Source organism: Neoarius graeffei, chromosome 4 (genome assembly GCF_027579695.1).
Source record: "Neoarius graeffei isolate fNeoGra1 chromosome 4, fNeoGra1.pri, whole genome shotgun sequence".
Lineage (NCBI taxonomy): Eukaryota > Metazoa > Chordata > Actinopteri > Siluriformes > Ariidae > Neoarius > Neoarius graeffei.
In genome coordinates, this window is record NC_083572.1 from 15,208,406 (window position 1) to 15,228,662 (window position 20,257).

Below are 20,257 nucleotides of genomic sequence, written 5' to 3' on the forward strand. Positions count from 1 at the left end.
GTGAGATGAAGTCAATGTTTTCAACGTCGCTGTCGTAGTCAGACATGTTGTCGCTAACTTTGCTAGCAGTAAACAATGAATGAAACAGCCGTGGCTGTCACCTGGCGGCAGCGCGCAGTGATAAGAAGGGAGAGAAAATAGTGCCAAGCGATTTCGAGGTCTGACGTTTTATTTGGCAACGGTTTTGTGATGCAAATATATCACTCTTTTGAACACGTACTGTTTTGAGACGAAAAACGTTTTACTTTCGTGACCCCAACAAACTTGCCGGACTACTTTCGTCTGGACCAAAACTGGACAAGAACTGGACTCACAGGATGCTGTCAGGGGTAAGTCAGTGTGTTTGCACGACACTATCGATGGGGATGCCATACAGATTCATGTCGAAAATCCCGAACTATCCCTTTAACTCGCGATACTTCTCGATAGTTGGTGCTGAAATTGAGCTGATATTTTGTTGTGCGTCTGATGATGATAACCAAAAGGTTTGGGAAAGTTTGAAGACCTCACAACCAGATTGTTGTCGGATCTTCCTTTTGGAGTTTCTTGGATTAGTGCGAGAGATCAGAAAATGGACAAATGTTACAGATTCCCTACAACCTGGCAGTTCCACACAGTACAAATTTGACAAGACGAAAAGAAATTCAATATCTTCATTACTTTTAAGACTGACAGAAGACGAAACACATCCCGTTATTTAAGATATCTTTTTGCCACATTAAGTCCATGCTTTGTGATCTGGAATGCTTCAGTCATCATGCACACTCTGTGTATATATATATATGGAAATAATTGAGACCACTTTTAATGGTGACCACCATTAAAACTGGTCTCTTAAATTTTTTTTTTCCATAGCAGTATTTATACACTCCATATGTGTCTATTTTAATAAAGTTTCCATGTGCATACTATTAGCATAACCAACATGCAGGCTGGAAAAGCCAAGGCAACCACAGAACCATAGCAGCCAATCAGCTCACGTTTTACAACCAATCAACCCTCAGACACAATACAGACGTGTTTGGAAACATATGGGGGTTGTTTAATAAGCGTCTGTGCTGATGTCTAGCACGCTACCTTTTTTTTTTTTTTTTAAGTAGGTGAAGCTGTGATGTAAACCTTAGTACAGTACATTAAAAACTCCAATTGCACAAATATGTACCCGTGATTTTAGTTTTTTTCCCCCCACATATATATACACTACCGTTCAAAAGTCGGAAATCATTTCATTCATTTCATTTTATTTTCCATACCACTTATCCACTGCAGGTTGTGAGGAAGCTGGAGCCAATCCCAACTGACATCGGGCGAGAGGCGAGATAGTCTGAAAACATCACTTAAAAAATTCTAAATTAAAAGTTATCCATAATATAAACCAAACAGTGTTATTTCAAATCTATAAAACGATTGTAATATGATCCTAAAGCTATGCACTGAAGTCTTTTGTAGAAAGCTGTCCATCATTCTGCGTCTGGAATAACTCATTTTGGAATAACCTCAATCAGTCCAAAATTTCAAAAATAAAAGTTGTATAGCTTCAGTATAAACATGTTAATATAAAATTATTCTTATTTTTTGTTAGGAAAGTAGTGATCAAACCTTTATGTGGAAACACTTAAACTATAAGTTTGCTATAGTTTCATAATTACTACGGTATACATGGACAATTCCAGGACATCATTTCCTTCCGTTTCCCCCCTCAAAATGCTTCCGTCAATACAAAACACATACATACTAAATAAAAAAAAAAATTTTGGTGTTTGGTACATGCTATATCTATTGAACTCTATTAGAGTTTAGTATATAAAATAATGATAACGCACTCTAAGAAAAAAACAACAACTGTAGTGGTATCGCAAATATTTACCAATTATTCCACAAAATCGAGTCGTACATGAGCCGATAGCCAACGAGGCGCGTAGCACCGAGTTAGCTATAAGCCATGTACGACAAGAATGAGTAAAATAATTGGATTTTGAGAAACAGAGCATTTTTATTTTTTGCAAATTTGATAAATAAAGACTTTATACAAAACGTCCGACAAAATCATTTCCGCTTAACAAACCGGCGAAATGACAGTAGCAATTTGTGATCATAATAATTCTTGAAAAATTTTTAAAAAGATACGTTCTTACCATCAAATACTTTCATTCCATATTTTGTTGCTTTTTATTCTTATTTTTTTTTGGGGGGGGTTGCTTTTGAGTAGTTTTTATTTCGTCCTCGGTTGGTTCAGCAATGTGCTCCGCCATTTTGTTTTTCTCTACTCAAGGGATATATCCTAGTAGTAGAACAGCCAATCAGAGCGCGCGATTGCTCATATCCAGTGAACGTGGATAGAATAAACGTCTTTGTACCTTTCGTAAGTATTGATAAGTACAAGGCACATAATTAGACCTCAGTAAAAGGAAAGGTAGAAAATATGTTTGCTTGATGGCACCACTTCATTGAAAAGGAATTGTACGGTTTACTACCTGTTTTTTTTTTTTCTGAGATTGTGAGATTAAAATGTCATGTGATTCCAAACCTTTGAACAATAGTGTATTATGCATTGTATATACACGTATATAAAAGTTTCATTAGGAAGTAAACATTTATAAAGGACAGGTAAAACAAGACTGAAAGGATTACTAAACCATTGTGTAAAATTTTCCGAAAGTTAACGTCAGCTGATTGAAAGTCATGCGAGGACAGTAACCCGGCAAAATCGATGGTTCTAGGGAACTCATTATCAGCTAAATGTCATAAAAACACATTCAGTTGTTGGTATAAAAATTTCAACTTGCTATTCTCTCTCTCTCTCTCTCTCTCTCTCTTTAAATAACCTAGAAGTATTTACAAAATCATTAATATACTGCTGCAAGATTATATTGAATGATCACTAGTAGGCCAGGAAGAAAAAATATTGAAAAGAAATCTAAAATAGTAGTAGAAAGATGATTTCAGCAAGTAGCATATCTATATATAACTTTGTAATTGCAACAACATAATACTCTAGTGTTATTTCAATTTAGGAGCATGCAACACATCACGTGTGTAGGACAGGTATGCAAACACTTCATTCCGTCTTAATTCATTAGTAATTTCATTAAAAAAAAAATCAATTGCTTGGCATGTTCCACAAATCCCCATAAAAATGAGGAAAAGTTTTCTTTTTTTATGGTATTATCCAAAAAAAAAAAGTCTCAAATGTGTCTTCTTAAAAGCGCCCGGACGGTAAACTGTTGCAGATGGAAGAAAAGCTAAATGCGATAAGAACTAATCGTGATTTGGTTTTGCTATTTTATTTTACGTACAGACTGCAAAGATATTAAGCAGTGTCATGTTAGCAATGCTAACACAGAGTAATGCTTTCCATAAGTTTTGAGTTTTAATCGAGAACTGATCATCTACTGTATATAGATACCGTATGATGGTGCAGAAAACCAAACTAGATGCGTTTCGTAAAATCATCTACGCGAATACTTGAATATTAATGCCATTCAGCTAGCTTTATGAAGCTAATTAAATGAGGTTTCCTTAACAACTTGACGCAATCGTATTTGGTTTGGCTTCTCCGTCAAAAATGGCACCAATTCCAAGATGAAGCTCGATCTGTGCTCAATCAGCACTCTTTAAAACTTTAAAGGTTTTGGAGCATCTGCTTCTCAGCAAGACCGCAAGCAAAGGTAATTGACATATCGGTGGTGAAAATAATGAACGCACAGGTCTGATAGGACCCGACTTTATGCTTCCTGATTGGGAAGACTGGCATGGATTACACTATAAACACCAGGAAGCACAGGTTTTTGCATCTCTTATGGGGTTTCATGTCAAGAGAAAAAAGTACGAACCAACACGGACTCGTATCTCATGCCTTCATGATATTAAGTGGTCAGTTTAGCGCAAAAACACCCATGCTAGACAATACCAGCCGAGTGCTGTTCAATCTCTGAATGGCGTAAAACTGAAATGATGGGCCGAATAATTGTAAAATTCCTATAAGAGAGAAAGTAATAGAAAATGTTTGGCGTTAAGATTGAAATCGTATTAGAAGTGATTGGGAAAAGGATAAACATGAGGCATTCTGGGGTTTGTGTAGGTAGGGTTACTCTTCGAGCCTGTCTCATTCCTCCTTCATACGGTGTTGGTGAGGGACGGGTGGACGAACTGCGGGTTGACGAAAGAGAAGCCGGCGAACTCGGACTGGTCAATGTTGGCAATGACGAGCTCGTCTGGAGGAGTGAGCTGTGGCTGCGTGCGCGTGAAGAACTTGTCAAAGTTCTCGGCCCCCTTCCCACACTGCAGAGAGAGGGAGAGAGACAGAGAGAGAGAGAGAGAGAGATGAGTTTAAAATGTACACACAATGCATATCTATCAGACACAAAAATAAAAAATAGGAAACGTACATATGCACACAACTACATAAACTGTTTAAAGCTATATTACCATGGCAATAATGAATTATTTTTAGTACAAATATAGAGGTGATTATAGGAAATCGTGTGCACTGATTGGTCGAGACATTCGGACTATTTCCCGATAATCACCTCGAGCGACACGGCAGAATGGCGGCCAATCGCTTCGTCACCGTAGGTAAGGAAGAATTACACTACCGTTCAAAAGTTTGGGGTCACTTTGAAATGTCCTTATTTTTGAAAGAAAAGCACTGTTCTTTTCAATGAAGATCACTTTAAACTAATCAGAAATCCACTCTATACATTGCTAATGTGGTAAATGACTATTCTAGCTGCAAATGTCTGGTTTTTGGTGCAATATCTACATACAGTTGTGTTCAAAATAATAGCAGTGTGTTTAAAAAACGCGAGTAAAGCTCAAAATCCTTATAATAGTTTTTATTTCCATGCATTGGGAACACTGCACATTATATTCTACATCAAAACATGAAGAAAAATGTATCAATATTTTAATTACTTTACAGAAAATGAAGAAAAATGAACATTGGGCTGTTCAAAAAATAGCAGTGTCTGCATTTTTCATTACAAACTCCAAATATTTACTGTATAAACTGAAAAAATCTTAAGGATTTAGTATTCCTGTGAATCACTAAACTAATATTTAGTTGTATAACCACGGTTTCTGAGAACTTCTGGCACCTGTGAACAGGTATTCCAACCCAGGATGATTTGACAACATTCCACAATTCCTCTGCATTTCTTGGTTTTGCCTCAGAAACAGCATTTTTGATGTCACCCCACAAGTTTTCTATCGGATTCAGGTCCGGGGATTGGGCTGGCCACTCCATAACTTTCATTTTGTTGGTCTCGAACCCTGATGCTGCTCGCTTACTAGTGTGTTTGGGGTCGTTGTCTTGTTGAAACACCCATTTCAAGGGCATTTCCTCTTCAGCATAAGGCAACATGACATCCTCAAGTATTTTGATATATGCAAACTGATCCATGATCCCTGGTATGCGATAAATGGGCCCAACACCACAGTAAGAGAAACATTCCCATATCATGATGCTTGCACCACCATGCTTCACTGTCTTCAGAGTGTACTGTGGCTTGAATTCAGTGTTTGGGGGTCGTCTGAAAAACTGTCTGCGGCTCTTGGACCCAAAAAGAACAATTTTACTTTCATCAGTCCACAAAATGTTTTTCCATTTCTCTTTAGGCCAGTCGATGTGTTCTTTGGCAAATTGTATCCTCTTCAGCACGTCTTTTTTTTAACAGTGGAACTTTGCAGGAGCTTCTTGCCGATAGATGAGCTTCACACAGGCATCTTCTAATTGTCACAGTACTCACAGGTAACTTCAGACCGTCTTTGATCACCCTGGAGCTGATCATTGGCTGAGTCTTTGCCATTCTGGCTATTCTTCGATCCATTCGCATGGTAGTCTTCTGTTTTCTTCCACGTTTCTCTGGCTTTGCTGTCCATTTTAAAGCACTGGAGATCATTTTAGCTGAGCAGCCCATCATTTTCTGCACTTCTTTACAGTATACGTTTTACCTCTCCAATCAACGTTTTAATCAAAGCACGCTGTTCTTCTGAACAATGTCTGGAAGGACCCATGTTTCTCAGGTTTTCAGAGAGAAATGGATGTACAACATGTGCTGGCTTCATCCTTAAATTAGGGCCACCTGACTGACATCTGTTTTTTCACAGAATGAATGACCTCACTAATTAAACTCCACACTGCTATTATTTTGAACACGCCCCTTTCACTTAATTATTCGATTACACAGACTCAGGAGCATGCATATCATGAATATTGGGTCTGTTGGTTTTCTATGACTCTACTACACCTACTGCTAAATTATTTGCCATGTAGTAATATAATTTCCACCAAAAACAGTGACTGATCTGGTTAGTCGTGTTGGACTGCTATTATTTTGAACACAAGTGTAGGTGTATAGAGGCCCATTTCCAGCAACTCTCACTCCAGTGTTCTAATGGTACAATGTGTTTGCTCATTGCCTCAGAAGGCTAATGGATGATTAGAAAACCCTTGTACAATCATGTTAGCACAGCTGAAAACAGTTGAGCTCTTTAGAGAAGCTATAAAACTGACCTTCCTTTGAGCAGATTGAGTTTCTGGAGCATCACATTTGTGGGGTCGATTAAATGCTCAAAACGGCCCGAAAAATGTCTCGACTATATTTTCTATTCATTTTACAACTTATGGTGGTAAATAAAAGTGTGACTTTTCATGGAAAACACAAAATTGTCTGGGTGACCCCAAACTTTTGAACGGTAGCGTACAAATTATGAAAGAAAACGCTGTACCTAAAAACACTAAGGATGCTACGAAGTTTGGTCCCAAACTATTCAAAGGTAAGGTGGAATTGTGATTTATTTTATCCATTTCAAAACAACCCTTACAAAAAAGAAGTTTATTCAAGTGTGCTTCTAGTAGATTTCTTTTCAACTTGTTTTCAGTTTACTTTTTATTTACTTATCAGAGATATACTTAATAAAGATATACATAAGTATACTTGGCTTATACTGAAAAGTATTTTGAAAAGTCTAAGTATATGACGCTTATAATTATACTTAACAAAAGTGTAATAAAGTATTAAAATAGTCGTGCCTTATGTTTAAGCGTACTTGCCCTGTAGTAAATTTTGATTTTTAAAGAAAATGACTATGTTCTTAATCCTGAGTATCTGTTGTTATTTTGTGAATTCTTACCTTTATAACTTCATTGTACCTTAAGGTACAAAACACTTAAGTCGTCTACTGGTAGTGTGCATGAGGTAAGGGTTCGGGCTAGAAAACTAATAGTATACCTAGACTTGGTATACCTATAGTATACCTAATACATAACTAATAGTATACCTATACTTCAAAACTAAAAAGTGGACGAGATGTACACTACCGTTCAAAAGTTTGGGGTCACCCAGACAATTTTGTGTTTTCCATGAAAAGTCACACTTTTATTTACCACCATAAGTTGTAAAATGAATAGAAAATATAGTCAAGACATTTTTCTGGCCATTTTGAGCATTTAATCGACCCCACAAATGTGATGCTCCAGAAACTCAATCTGCTCAAAGGAAGGTCAGTTTTATAGCTTCTCTAAAGAGCTCAACTGTTTTCAGCTGTGCTAACATGATTGTACAAGGGTTTTCTAATCATCCATTAGCCTTCTGAGGCAATGAGCAAACACATTGTACCATTAGAACACTGGAGTGAGAGTTGCTGGAAATGGGCCTCTATACACCTATGGAGATATTGCACCAAAAACCAGACATTTAGTAGAATTTAGCTAGAATAGTCATTTACCACATTAGCAATGTATAGAGTGGATTTCTGATTAGTTTAAAGTGATCTTCATTGAAAAGAACAGTGCTTTTCTTTCAAAAATAAGGACATTTCAAAGTGACCCCAAACTTTTGAACGGTAGTGTATATAACCAGTAACTAACAGTATATTTCCAATTATGCTATAAAGTATACTTTTATAAACTAAAAAGTGGACTAGAAGTATAAAACAAGCAGAGGTGGACAGTAACGAAGTACGTTTACTTGAGTACTGTACTTAAGTACACTTTTTGAGTATCTGTACTTTACTTGAGTATTTTTTTTGTGGAAACTTATGACTTTAACTTCACTACATTTGAAAGACAAATATCGTACTTTTCGCTCCACTACATTTCTATCAAGGTCCTCGTTACTATGAAGCAGATTTGAAAGCGGATGTTTTTTTCTTTTCTTTTCTAAAACGTGATTGTTTTTTTCGCAGGTGACACGGAGACAGCTGATCAGTAATCACTCGGGTCATTTCACGTCCATGGGCTGTATAAAATCAAGTTCAACGATTTCTCAGTGGAGTTATTTGACCACGATCAGTTGATGGCAGAATGGAAGGAGGCGGTTCTTCTGGGGAAAGGGATAAAGATTTGTTTCGTTTTAAATGTTTGCTTTGTTTGCTTAAAACGAAATCACATCATGGCCTCCAAAAACTCGCCGTCTAACCTGCAGAAGCATATGTAAACATTTTATTCCAAGAGAAAGCTTGCAATGAAGTTGTCTGTGCTTTTAGAGCTAGCGATAACGTTGCAAACGTAGCTATGCAGTCTGGTTAGTCAAATGACTTTCTATGGATTTTCCCGCCAAGTTGTCGTAGCCTTGTCCATGGCTAACGTTTACACATAGCTAGTTAACTTGGACACTGTTAGTTAGCATGTAAACACGGAGTTACGCTAACATGAATAACGTTAACTTATCTGAAGTCCTTTCAGAAATATGTTTTAGCATAACCTTGCCAAATAAACACAATGTAGAAATCTTTCTTTTCTAGTAGCGTTAGCTTTCCAATATGAGTTTGAGTTTGAAAATAGTTTGCTAGCATGTCAGGCAGAGCTTCACTGACTAGCTAGCTTAACGTTAAACCACCATGATGGCACAGCATGCATTCATTTTGTGAAGTCACATTTCTGTCTTTGGTAATGTTAACATTGTAGCTTTTGTGACCTTGGATAATTACTATCGCTAGTATGTTGTGTTTTTTTTTTTTTACCAGTAGCCAAAGAGAAAAACTAACAAGCATCTTATTGATTCTGCTTGGTTGTAAGTTGTGTTTCATTTTGTAACATTCTACCAGTAATACAACAATGCGTTGACAGAAAATGTACTTTTAATACGCAAGTATTTTTAAAAGCGAGTACTTCAGTACTTTAACTTAAGTAAAAATTTGACTGGACAACTTTCGCTTGTATCGGAGTAACATTTGACCAGCGGGATCTGTACTTTGACTTAAGTAATGAAGTTGGGTACTTTGTCCATCTCTGAAAACAAGTAAACTCATAGTATATTTCCAGTATACTATGAAGTATGTTTTTGTAAACTAAAGAGTGGACTACAAGTACAGAACTAGTAAACTATTAGTATATAAGTTTACTTGTGGTATACTTGCAGTACAAAATAAAAAATACTAGTTGTATACTCAGAGTTTATTTCTCTTAGACTTAAAGTATACTTTTTATAAACTAAAAGTGGGCCAATTTAGTCCCAAGAAGTACTAGATTAGTTTACTTACAATTATACTGTAAGTACATTGATATCAGTATACTTGGTACACAAACGTATACTTAAGGAAATATACTTTAACTTTACTTAAGTATACTTAATACAATGAACTTGAAGTATACTTCTTTTTGATAAGGGAAAGTGACTTGGCATAGATAAGTGACACAAGTCTGCACACATTACATTTGCATGCCGCTTTTGAAGTTTGAAATAAATTATTTTTTAAATATGATTTTTTTTTTAAAATAATCACCTGTGAATTTATACTAAAACAATTATCCGCCTCAGGCTCAGTGAATATCGGTGAATAATAGCCTCAACTTCGTGTCAGTTATTTTTCACCTCGACTTCAGTGAATAATTATTAAATACAATATGTCAAGAGGAAACTCACACACACATCCTAATAGTTGAGGAGGTTATGGCAGCCATCTTGTGCATCCATAATTAAAAGCAGCTAAAACCACCGCTGAACTGCTATGATAAAATGTCATATGACTATTTTATATCAACACCTAATATTATCATAATATTGGCTGGCTTTTTTCATGGTATACTGTATTAGATATATTCCATTCAGCTAGCATGCTATTGAACAAGTCGATGACGAGTAGCTGAATGGAATATATCTGATATAGCACGAAGAAAAGCCGGCCAATATTATTATTATTAATATGCATACACTACCGTTCAAAAGTTTGGGGTCACCCAGACAATTTTGTGTTTTCCATGAAAAGTCACACTTTTATTTCCCACCATAAGTTGTAAAATGAATAGAAAATCTAGTCAAGACATTTTTCTGGCCATTTTGAGCATTTAATCGACCCCACAAATGTGATGCTCCAGAAACTCAATCTGCTCAAAGGAAGGTCAGTTTTATAGCTTCTCTAAAGAGCTCAACTGTTTTCAGCTGTGCTAACATGATTGTACAAGGGTTTTCTAATCATCCATTAGCCTTCTGAGGCAATGAGCAAACACATTGTACCATTAGAACACTGGAGTGAGAGTTGCTGGAAATGGGCCTCTATACACCTATGGAGATATTGCACCAAAAACCAGACATTTGCAGCTAGAATAGTCATTTACCACATTAGCAATGTATAGAGTGGATTTCTGATTAGTTTAAAGTGATCTTCATTGAAAAGAACAGTGCTTTTCTTTCAGAAATAAGGACATTTCAAAGTGACCCCAAACTTTTGAACGGTAGTGTACACATTCCTTTTGGGTGTTCAATGCGCAGTTCTTTTTCAAAATTCTTTCAAAATCTTCTGTATTTAACAAAGCAAACCTGGCAGCCATGTTTGTTTACAAATCATGACAGTCGCTCGCGCCGGAGTTTTACGTCTCCGATGTGTGACATCATGTTGTCTTGACAAGCATGCAATATCAAACCATATTCGACGCTCATTCTCCATTGGGTAGAGTGACGTAATACATGTAGGATAAGCGATATGCTAACGGTATTGCATGCTATCGAGCCAAATGAACGAAACCCGCTAGAACACGTTTTTATTCCATCGAAAAAGTGTATAGGCATCCGTTCGTCTTCGAGGACAATGACGTAGCCCTAGGTGCTGTTGCACTTTCTAGAGTGGCTGAATAGGCCGACTCTGGAGTGGCAGTCTCTCACGCGTCTGGCACAAATAAATTCAGATGGAGCTCTTGAGAATGTTGCTCTCGCTTTCCGATCGGCTCTTTTCGCTTCGAGATGCTCGTTCCTGTCCCTTTCAGCTTTCTGCAAGCCATTTCTCACACAAGTCCTCCAAGACTCCCGTGAGGCCGCAATGTTCTCCATGTTGATACCCGCCAATTTCGGGTCCCTTTTGCACACATCCTTGAAGCGGAGGCGAGGTCTTCCAACAGGACGAGTCCCTTTGTGCAATTCCACGTACAAGATATCCTTGGGAACGCGCCCTGAGTCCATATGGTGCACGTGTCCTAGCCACCTGAGACGCCTTTGGATCAGCAGAGTGTGGATGCTTGGAATGCCAGCATGTTTGAGGACCTACGTGTTGGTCAGTCTGTCCTGCCAAGAGATGTTTTGGATGTGCCTGAGGCAGCGGAGAGAGAAGCTGTTAAGTCCTTTTTCTTGTCTGGCATATGGTGCCCAAGACTCGCTGCTATACAGTAGAGTGGAAAGAACACAGACTTGGTACACGCGAAGTTTGGTGTTCGAAGATAACTGGCAGTTGGACCAAAGTCTTGTTCAGTCTTGCCATGACACCTACAGCTTTACCGTTTCTTGCACCAACTTCGGCATCCAAGGAGAAGGAACTAGTGATTGTTGAACCCAGATACGTGAAGCTCTCGACTGCCTCTATGTAGTTGTCATCAATGACAATGAAAACGTGTCCTGCATGGATAATAATATCCAATATCAGACACCTTCTACATGTAAGGGTTATCAGACAGTGTGGAACTCAGCAGATATAATCAACAGATAACATTCACAGCTTAAAGCTTTGAGAAATTTGCTTCAGCTTCAGATCTTCCTGCTGCTCTCTTTTCTAAATTTAGAGGAATGAGCTACAGAGCTACAAATAATGCACTGTTACGCTCATGGCCACAATTTGAAAATTACACATTACACGCTCCATCTACTTTCACCTGGAGTCTAATACATCTGCATGGGCTAGACGTTTGAAAACAGAGGCTCAGGTGTCCTGAGGAATATGCACAGAAACGGAAACACACTGATGGAATGGTGATAATGTCTGACACAAGTCCATCTACCGTCACAAAATCATGCAAACCGTGTTTCTGTATAAGTATATACCGTATAGATGAGCCATGATGTAGTTAAAAATTAGGCGCTCTTCAAAAGAAATCCTGGTACAAATTAGATTATCAATAGGGGTGTTCACACAGCACATATTTGCATCGATGCTGCACCGATGTATTTTGTTGCGATATATCTTACACCGGTGTAAATTTTGTGGAGCGTTCACACGTCACAAACCTGCTTACTAGACAGAAGCGTGTTAGCACCGGTGCAGCCCCTCTTGCGTTCACACGGCAGTTTTTGCGACTGTGCTATACGATAGTAATAACGCGGAAATGAAATATGCGCATGCGTGAAAATGTACTTCCTTTTCCCGCCTTGTTTGTGATTGATATATCGAAAAGCACGGGTGATTGCTCTAAGACAACGAGGGAGGCTCAGCCTCCTCTAAAAATGACGAACATCGTGTAGGATGAATTGCGCTAGGCTTATGTTATAGCCGACCTTATAACATTGCTATTTCAGATCCAGAATCATAGAAATATATGTGCTCAACCCAACTACAGTGTGAAATCATTCCCTTATAACTTTAATGTGTGCGTGAGTTTTTCCCCCTCGTGACAGCGCGATGCAGCCCAGCCTCAGTGGACTTCAGTGGCATTTGGGAGCTCTGCGCTTTTCAATCTCAAAATGCAAGACGATTATTGGACAAATACTGTGAAAATGCCCGCCTACGGACTCCCAGCCTCACATGGGAGGGACATGGCAGTTTCCACGAGGAGACTGGTGATTGGTGAAAGCGGCCGGATATTTTCTTTGACTGACAGCTCGTTTCAACTATAGATAGGCAGCGGTGAATCTCAGTTCAGTCCCATGCGGATTTGCAAGTGCTGTGGTGTATTGTAAGAGATCAGCTTACATTTCGATTTCATTCATTACATATGGTTTCTACCAGCTTTTTTAGTTTGTATATATTTTCATTGTAAATATAGTGTTGTCAAGTTTGCTATCTTAGTTCCAGAAATTTCGTTTATTTGAGTGAGTGAACTTGAACTTGAGGGGGCTAGTCAGCTAGCAAGAAAGCTGCGCACGGATGCCAAGCATTGCTGATTTAATTTTGGCGAAGCCATTTGCCAGTCTTCCTTTCGAGGAAAAAATTTAAATTAAAGAGCAGGGTAGACCAACGCCTCAAATTGACTTGGTGAAAAAGGTAGGGAATAATACTCGTTCCTTTCAGCTCTCCTGGTATGAGAAAGTGAATTGGCTAACAGCAAGTGACCCACATCAACAACAGTAAATAGGCTACTTTAGTAATATGTCATGGATGGACCAAAATATAGAATCTATTTAAAATGTTTATGCTGAGTATATTATATTGGAATATATGTTTTTCTGGATATGAATTAAACACTGCTACAATTTGGAAAAATTTTTTAAACAAAAACACAGCCGAGAACATTTCACACTACAGACCTGGATTAAAAGTGAAGGGTTATCAAAATTGTCAATAAAACATTTCTCAGTCAAAATAAGTAAAATATAGGGAAAGTGTCATTGAATGAAATGTGTGGCACCCAGCTCTACTGCTGAGGTTCCTGACAAAGAGCTGCTTTCAATAATGATCAATTTTTAAACAACATGCCACAATTTTAAAATATAAAATGTTAAAATATACCCCCCCCCAATACCACCATCATGTATATTGGACAGTAGGCTAATGGGCCAAAAGAACCTGTTATTTCTCAGTTTGTGACCCTGCCAACAATCAGCCAGATCAGAGGCAAGAGTATGGGCAAAATTGATGTTTTTTCTTTTAAAATCTGGAAATATCGTAACCGACCAGCCTCCCCTGTTTGAAAGACTACCAGCCGCCACTGTCGAAAAACCATGGTTTATACTTCTCCAGACAAACTTTCTACGTTGTGGTCTATCAGACACCGTAAAAGGGTAAAAGAGAGAAAGGAAAGGTTGCGCAAGTACAAGAGAGCACGAAAACAACGCATTCTACAATTCATTCGGCAACAAATCGATGACTTCGTGTCGTTCATGGCCATGTGGACGGTTGTCATGGCATCACCAAGCACCGGGAAAACAACGTGGATGAAGACACGCAGTTCTGTTGTTGATATTCGCCATTTTGGAAGCGCAAAATACCAGGATGCAAATTATGCAATGCCCGTATGTAATCAACTCTCCTCACGCGTAGCGAGTCTACCCCTGTAGCGTTCAGACGTCCCATTTTATATCGGTGCTGCCCCGCAAACTAGCATTTACTCCGGAGTAAATTTCTTAAACCACCTCCCGAGCAGGGTTAGATTTGCACCGGTTTGTCATTTTCAAACTTTGTACCGTGTGAACGCTCTACCGGGGCAGCCCCGGTGCTACACCGGAGTAAAAGTTGCCGTGTGAACACCCCTATTTTATCATTTCTGTTTTTATCAACAGCGATACAGCAGAATGTCCGGCACAGTGTGAGATGTTGATAAGATTAATATTTGGTGCGCAACTGTTTCTCCGTTTTTCACAACACACTGGATGTTTTAGGCTTTAGGCACTCTATTTTTTTCATACAAATTTTGTTATCGATTTCTATTTTATGACTTCGACATTATCGAGCCAGTACAAAAACATTTTAGAGTCCAAATGTTCGTTTTCCAGCACAAAATTAAACGTTACAGGAAAAAAAAAAGTTTGTATCTGAGCAGCATATTGCATAAGAGACGACTTTTCGGATTAAAAAAGAAAACATAATGAAGGCTACTGGGTTTTGGTGCAAAATTACGAAGCGAGTGTGACAAAGTGTCCAGAAGAACTGTGGCTGGTTCTGTAAGATGGTCAGTAAAACCTACAGCTCATTTCCTTATCAAACTGCACTCACTGTACCTCAGACTACAATTTATTTTTTTTAAGCAAAGGGTCGTCTCACACCAAATATTGACGTTGTTTGATTTATTATGGCTTACTGTTGTTGTTGTTGTTTACAATATTTTTTTTTCAGTGTTGAAACACTTAATTATTTTTAAGCCATTTTTGGTTGACAGCATTTCTTTACGTGTCTAAAACTTTTGCACAATACTGTGCTCAGCGTAAATGAAGTAACATTTTAAACAATTTCTCAATGAACACAAAATTTCCAAAATGTTGACGAGACAAAGTTTAATATAACATCTGTTTAACTAATAACGTTAAAGTAAGCTTAATAATATAACTTAGATTACACATTTTTCAGTTTTACTCAAATTAGGGTGGTGCAGAAATGAGTACACCCCACAACAAAAACTACTACATCTAGTTGTAGTACTTTGTATGGCCTCCATGATTTTTAATGACAGCACCAAGTCTTCTAGGCATGGAATGAACAAGTTGGCGACATTTTGCAACATCAGTCTTTTTCCATTCTTCAGCAATGACCTCTTTTAGTGACTGGATGCTGGATGGAGAGTGATGCTCAACTTGTCTCTTCAGAATTCCCCGTAGGTGTTTGATTGGGTTCAGATCAGGAGACATACTTGGCCACTGAATCACTTTCACCCTGTTCTTCTTCAGAAATCCAACAGTGGCCTTAGATGTGTGTTTGGTCATGTTGGAAAAGTGCACAACGACCAAGGGCACGGAGTGATGGTAGCATCTTCTCTTTCAGTATAGAGCAATACATCTGTGAATTCATGATGCCATCAATGAAATGCAGCTCCCCGACGCCAGCAACACTCATGCAGCCCCACATAAGGACACTGCCACCACCATGTTTCACTGTAGGCACCAGGCATTTTTCTTTGTATTCCTCACCTTTGCGACGCCATACGGTTTTGAAGCCATCAGTTCCAAAAACATTTATCTTGGTCTCATCACTCCAGAGTATAGAGTCCCAGTAGTCTTCATCTTTGTCAGCATGGGCCCTGGCAAACTCTAGGCGGGCTTTTTTGTGCCTGGGCTTTAGGAGAGGCTTCTTTCGTGGACGGCATCCATGCATGCCATTCCTCTGCAGTGTACGCCGTATTGTGTCACGGGAAATAGTCATCCCAGTTTGGCTTTGTACTTCTTTAGATAACCGCAGTGAACTTGCATGCCGATTTTCTTCAACCCTTCTCATCAGAAGACGCTCCTGTCGAGGTGTTAACTACCGTGGACGACCTGGACGTCTCTGTGAGATGGTTGCAGTTCCATCTTTCTTCAATTTTTGTACCACTTTTGCTACAGTATTCTGACTGATAAGTAAAGCTTTGCTGATCTTCTTGTAGCCTTCACCTTTGTGGTGTAAATAAATTATTTTTGGGGGGGAATTCTGAAGAGACAAGTTGAGCATCACTCTCCATCCAGCATCCAGTCACTAAAAGAGGTCATTGTTGAAGAATGGAAAAAGACTGATGTTGCAAAATGTCGCCAACTTGTTCATTCCATGCCTAGAAGACTTGGTGCTGTCATTAAAAATCATGGAGGCCATACAAAGTACTAGATGGAGTAGTTTTTGTTGTGCGGTGTACTCATTTTTGCACCACCCTAATTTGAGTAAAACTGAAAAATGTGTAATCTAAGTTATATTATTAACCTTACTTTCACGTTATAAGTTAAACATTTTGGAAATTGTTTGTGTTCATTGAGATATTGTTTAAAATGTTACTTTTCAAAGGGGGTGCACTCATTTACGCTGAGCTCTGTAGTACGTCACCAGTATGAGACAAGGCCAGTAACTTGGCCCAGTCCATAAATTCTTCACAAATTCAATGTTAAGAGCAATATTACAATTTGTGAGAAAAAAAAATTTTAGAAATGTGGATGAATAAGGTAATCAGTGGCCTGTGTTCTTCACCAGCCATCACATGCTACCCCATATTCATCAAAATTATTTCCATCTTTCACATATTTGTGTGAAAAATGAACATGATGTGATCAGGTATAATTTATATTTTTGTACAAATTTGACAGGGTTATACAAAAGCTTCAGTGTGGAGACAAACATACCGTAGAGTATGTCATATTCGAGCACACCCCAACTTTAGGTACAAAAGAAGTCTGGATAAATGATGGCTGGAAGGCGCCTCGGTCAATCAGCAGAGAGCGAGAGAGACTGAGAGAGCGTGAAATTGCAAACAAATGGGAGTGCTCTGAAAATATACCATAAGAAAAAAAAAAAGATTCAGGACTGACGGAGGTTTCGGTTTTTCCTCGTAGGACTGGGAAGAAATGCGTTTTTTCTCTAATTTTGTAGTTAGTTAATAAAGGTCCAGGTATTACAGTTTTTTTTTCCTCCATGATATTATAGCGAGGTACCTGACGTAGCTTCAGAGCCTTTTTCTAAAGTGACGGAAAAGCTAATTAAATTCACTTGACTCTACATTCCCACTAAGTTCATGATCAAACCCGGATCACCAGCACTGTGAAGCTGTGATGTTTACTTCTGCACTATTCTACCACACATACTGTATATATAGACCAGGGGTCGGCAACCTTTTTGCCATGTAGTGCCAATTAGAAATTTTCTTGTTAGTTAGTGCGCCATTCAAATAGGTGTTGTTAACTATGTGTAATTAGACACCACGCATTTGAGATGGATATGGATATTTAATGCGTTGAGCAAATGTAAAACACCATTGCACTTGTTTTATGCCATTAAAGGACATGGGACATGAAACATAAAAGCACGCTATATCAGTTTCTTTCCATTAAAAATATGAATTAATTGCATCAACAAATACAAAATCATCTATTAAATTCAGCAAAATCGTTATATTCGTGATGATTATATGGCATTTCTGCTCGAGCTCCGATATGCATATTTTACAACCGGAAGAGCCGCTGTCACGTGATCATACGTCACAAAAACTTTCGGGCACAGCACAAGCAGGTAGATGAATGGAGAAGTGGATGACAAGAAAATTGTTTTTATAGTCTTTAACGTACATTGAACATCATGGTGTATTGTGCTGCTTATGGTTGCAATAATTCCAATGGGAAATACCCTGGAGTAAGTTTTTTTGCATTCCCCAAGGACCCGAAGCTGAGGAAAGTGTGGGCTCACTACTGCCGTAGAAAAAACTTTGCACCTACTGTTTCCCACAAACTGTGTTCGGACCATTTCACTGAGGATTCTTTCAACATTAATACTCCGGTACTGAGCGATATTAATTGCCAAGCCAAATTTAAGAGGCCGTATAGCCGGGTTCATAGAGGCAGTGATAGCGCCATGATATACAGGGCCTAACATTCCTACAACTGTAGAGACAGTCAAGAAATCCTGTAACATTTAAACATTTAAATAGGAACAGTCCACCGTACTTCCATAATGAAATATGCTCTTATCTGAATTGAGACGAGCTGCTCCGTACCTCTCCGAGCTTTGCGCGACCTCCCAGTCAGTCAGACGCGCAGTTACTCCTGTTAGCAATGTAGCTAGGCTCAGCATGGCCAATGGTATTTTTTGGGGCTGTAATTAGATGCGACCAAACTCTTCCGCGTTTTTCCTGTTTACATAGGTTTATATGACCAGTGACATGAAACAAAGTTCAGTTACACAAATTGAAACGTGGCGATTTTCTATGCTATGGAAAGTCCGCACTATAATGACAGGCGTACTAACACCTTCTGTGCGCTTCGACAGCGCATTGATACCTTCACTCGGAGTTGTACCATTATTTTTTAGACAGGGCGGATGGACCAGGGCATTCGCCTGCCTGGCCGTGCCCGACGAGCAGCGCTCTCGGCCGGCTTGGGAGGCAGACGGCAGCCCCTCCTGGAAGTGTGGTTTTACCATGGGCCTCATGCGGAAAAATGCCGAGGTGCATTCGCTAAGCAACTGAAAGCCGAGGTAAGGATTAGTATTATAATTTTGGGTGTATCAATTATTGATTATCATAATTCTGACTCGTTTCGCCATTTTGAATGTTTTCATCTCGGACTCTGGAAGCATTGTATCTCAATCAATCTTGAAAAATATCAGCAAAAAAAAAAAAAACTAGCTTGCAACGGACTTTAGCTAGATCTATGATGAACTTTCAATGTATGATACAAAAATAATACTTTCAACAGATCATTAGCCTTTGAGCAGAATTGTTTTTAACTTACCAGGAAGTGTTATCGAGCCGACCGCTTTCAGTTTCATGGGGATTGAATGAACTCTCACTCTCAGAATCATCTGACCCGTCAGAGTAAAGACAAGATCCATGTTCATGTGAATTTCCAGCTATCGGTTCGAATTGATAGGGTCGAACTTCACATCTCTGTGAAACATCGGGAATGTCACTGTCGATGGTGTCCATTTCGGTAACCTGTTTACATTAGATACCCAAGCGCTGGCTCCTTGGAAAGTTTTTGTGACGTCACGGGTCACGTGACCACCTAGCTAATTAATGAATCCTTGTTTTACGCTGACGTATAAAAAAGTTGAATAATGTGATGATTTTCACATTTTTGACGCCCTGCAGTGATTTAGATGGCATTTCTTATGTCCTTTATACATAATTATACCCAGAAAAAAATCCATGTCCCATGTCCTTTAACCTCACACACTTTAACCCACTTTATGCCAGTTGTTTGCTGCACCCTTACGTTTTCTGCCATTTCACCAATTCGTCGCTCAACAGTTCTGGCTGATATGGGCATGTCTTTTATTCTTGATTTTATTGTCTCTTTATTTGGCAGCCCCTCAAAAAGACTATCTGAGCTGGAGAGAAAGGCCTCCTTAATGTATTCACCGTCTGGGAATGGCTTTCCATGTTAGCTATGCAGTGAGAAATTATATAGCTAAAATAATAATAATAAGTTAAATTTATATAGCGCCTTTCAAGAAACCCAAGGACGCTTTACAATTATAGACAAGGAAAAAAAAAAAAATAATAGTAAAAAAAAGTAAAAAGTCCACCAAGTAGGGGTCAGGATGTAATTCCCGTGGTGTAGCAGCCACAGTCCCACCAAAAGGCGCACGAAAACGAGTCCCACATCTCCAGCACTGCCGCCGTGACGCCGTCAGCAACATCGCTCGAACACCACGCCATGGATCCACAAAGTGAGCAGAGAAGCTCCGCCATGCAGAGCGCTGGTGTGTCACAAACCGCCTGCACAGCCGCTGC

At 38.8% G+C, this 20,257-nt stretch overlaps 1 protein-coding gene across 1 annotated transcript in view; it reads right to left on the minus strand.

Annotated features, from left to right (window-relative positions):
• Nucleotides 1–326: 326 nt before the first annotated feature.
• prkcaa (protein kinase C, alpha, a) overlaps nucleotides 327–20,257 on the minus strand; it is a 517,863-nt gene continuing 497,932 nt past the window's right edge. Inside the window, exon 17 of the mRNA XM_060918929.1 lies at nucleotides 327–4,281. Coding sequence (XP_060774912.1) covers nucleotides 4,117–4,281 — 165 coding nt within the window. The 3' untranslated portion in view covers nucleotides 327–4,116. The remainder of the gene's footprint in view (nucleotides 4,282–20,257) is intronic.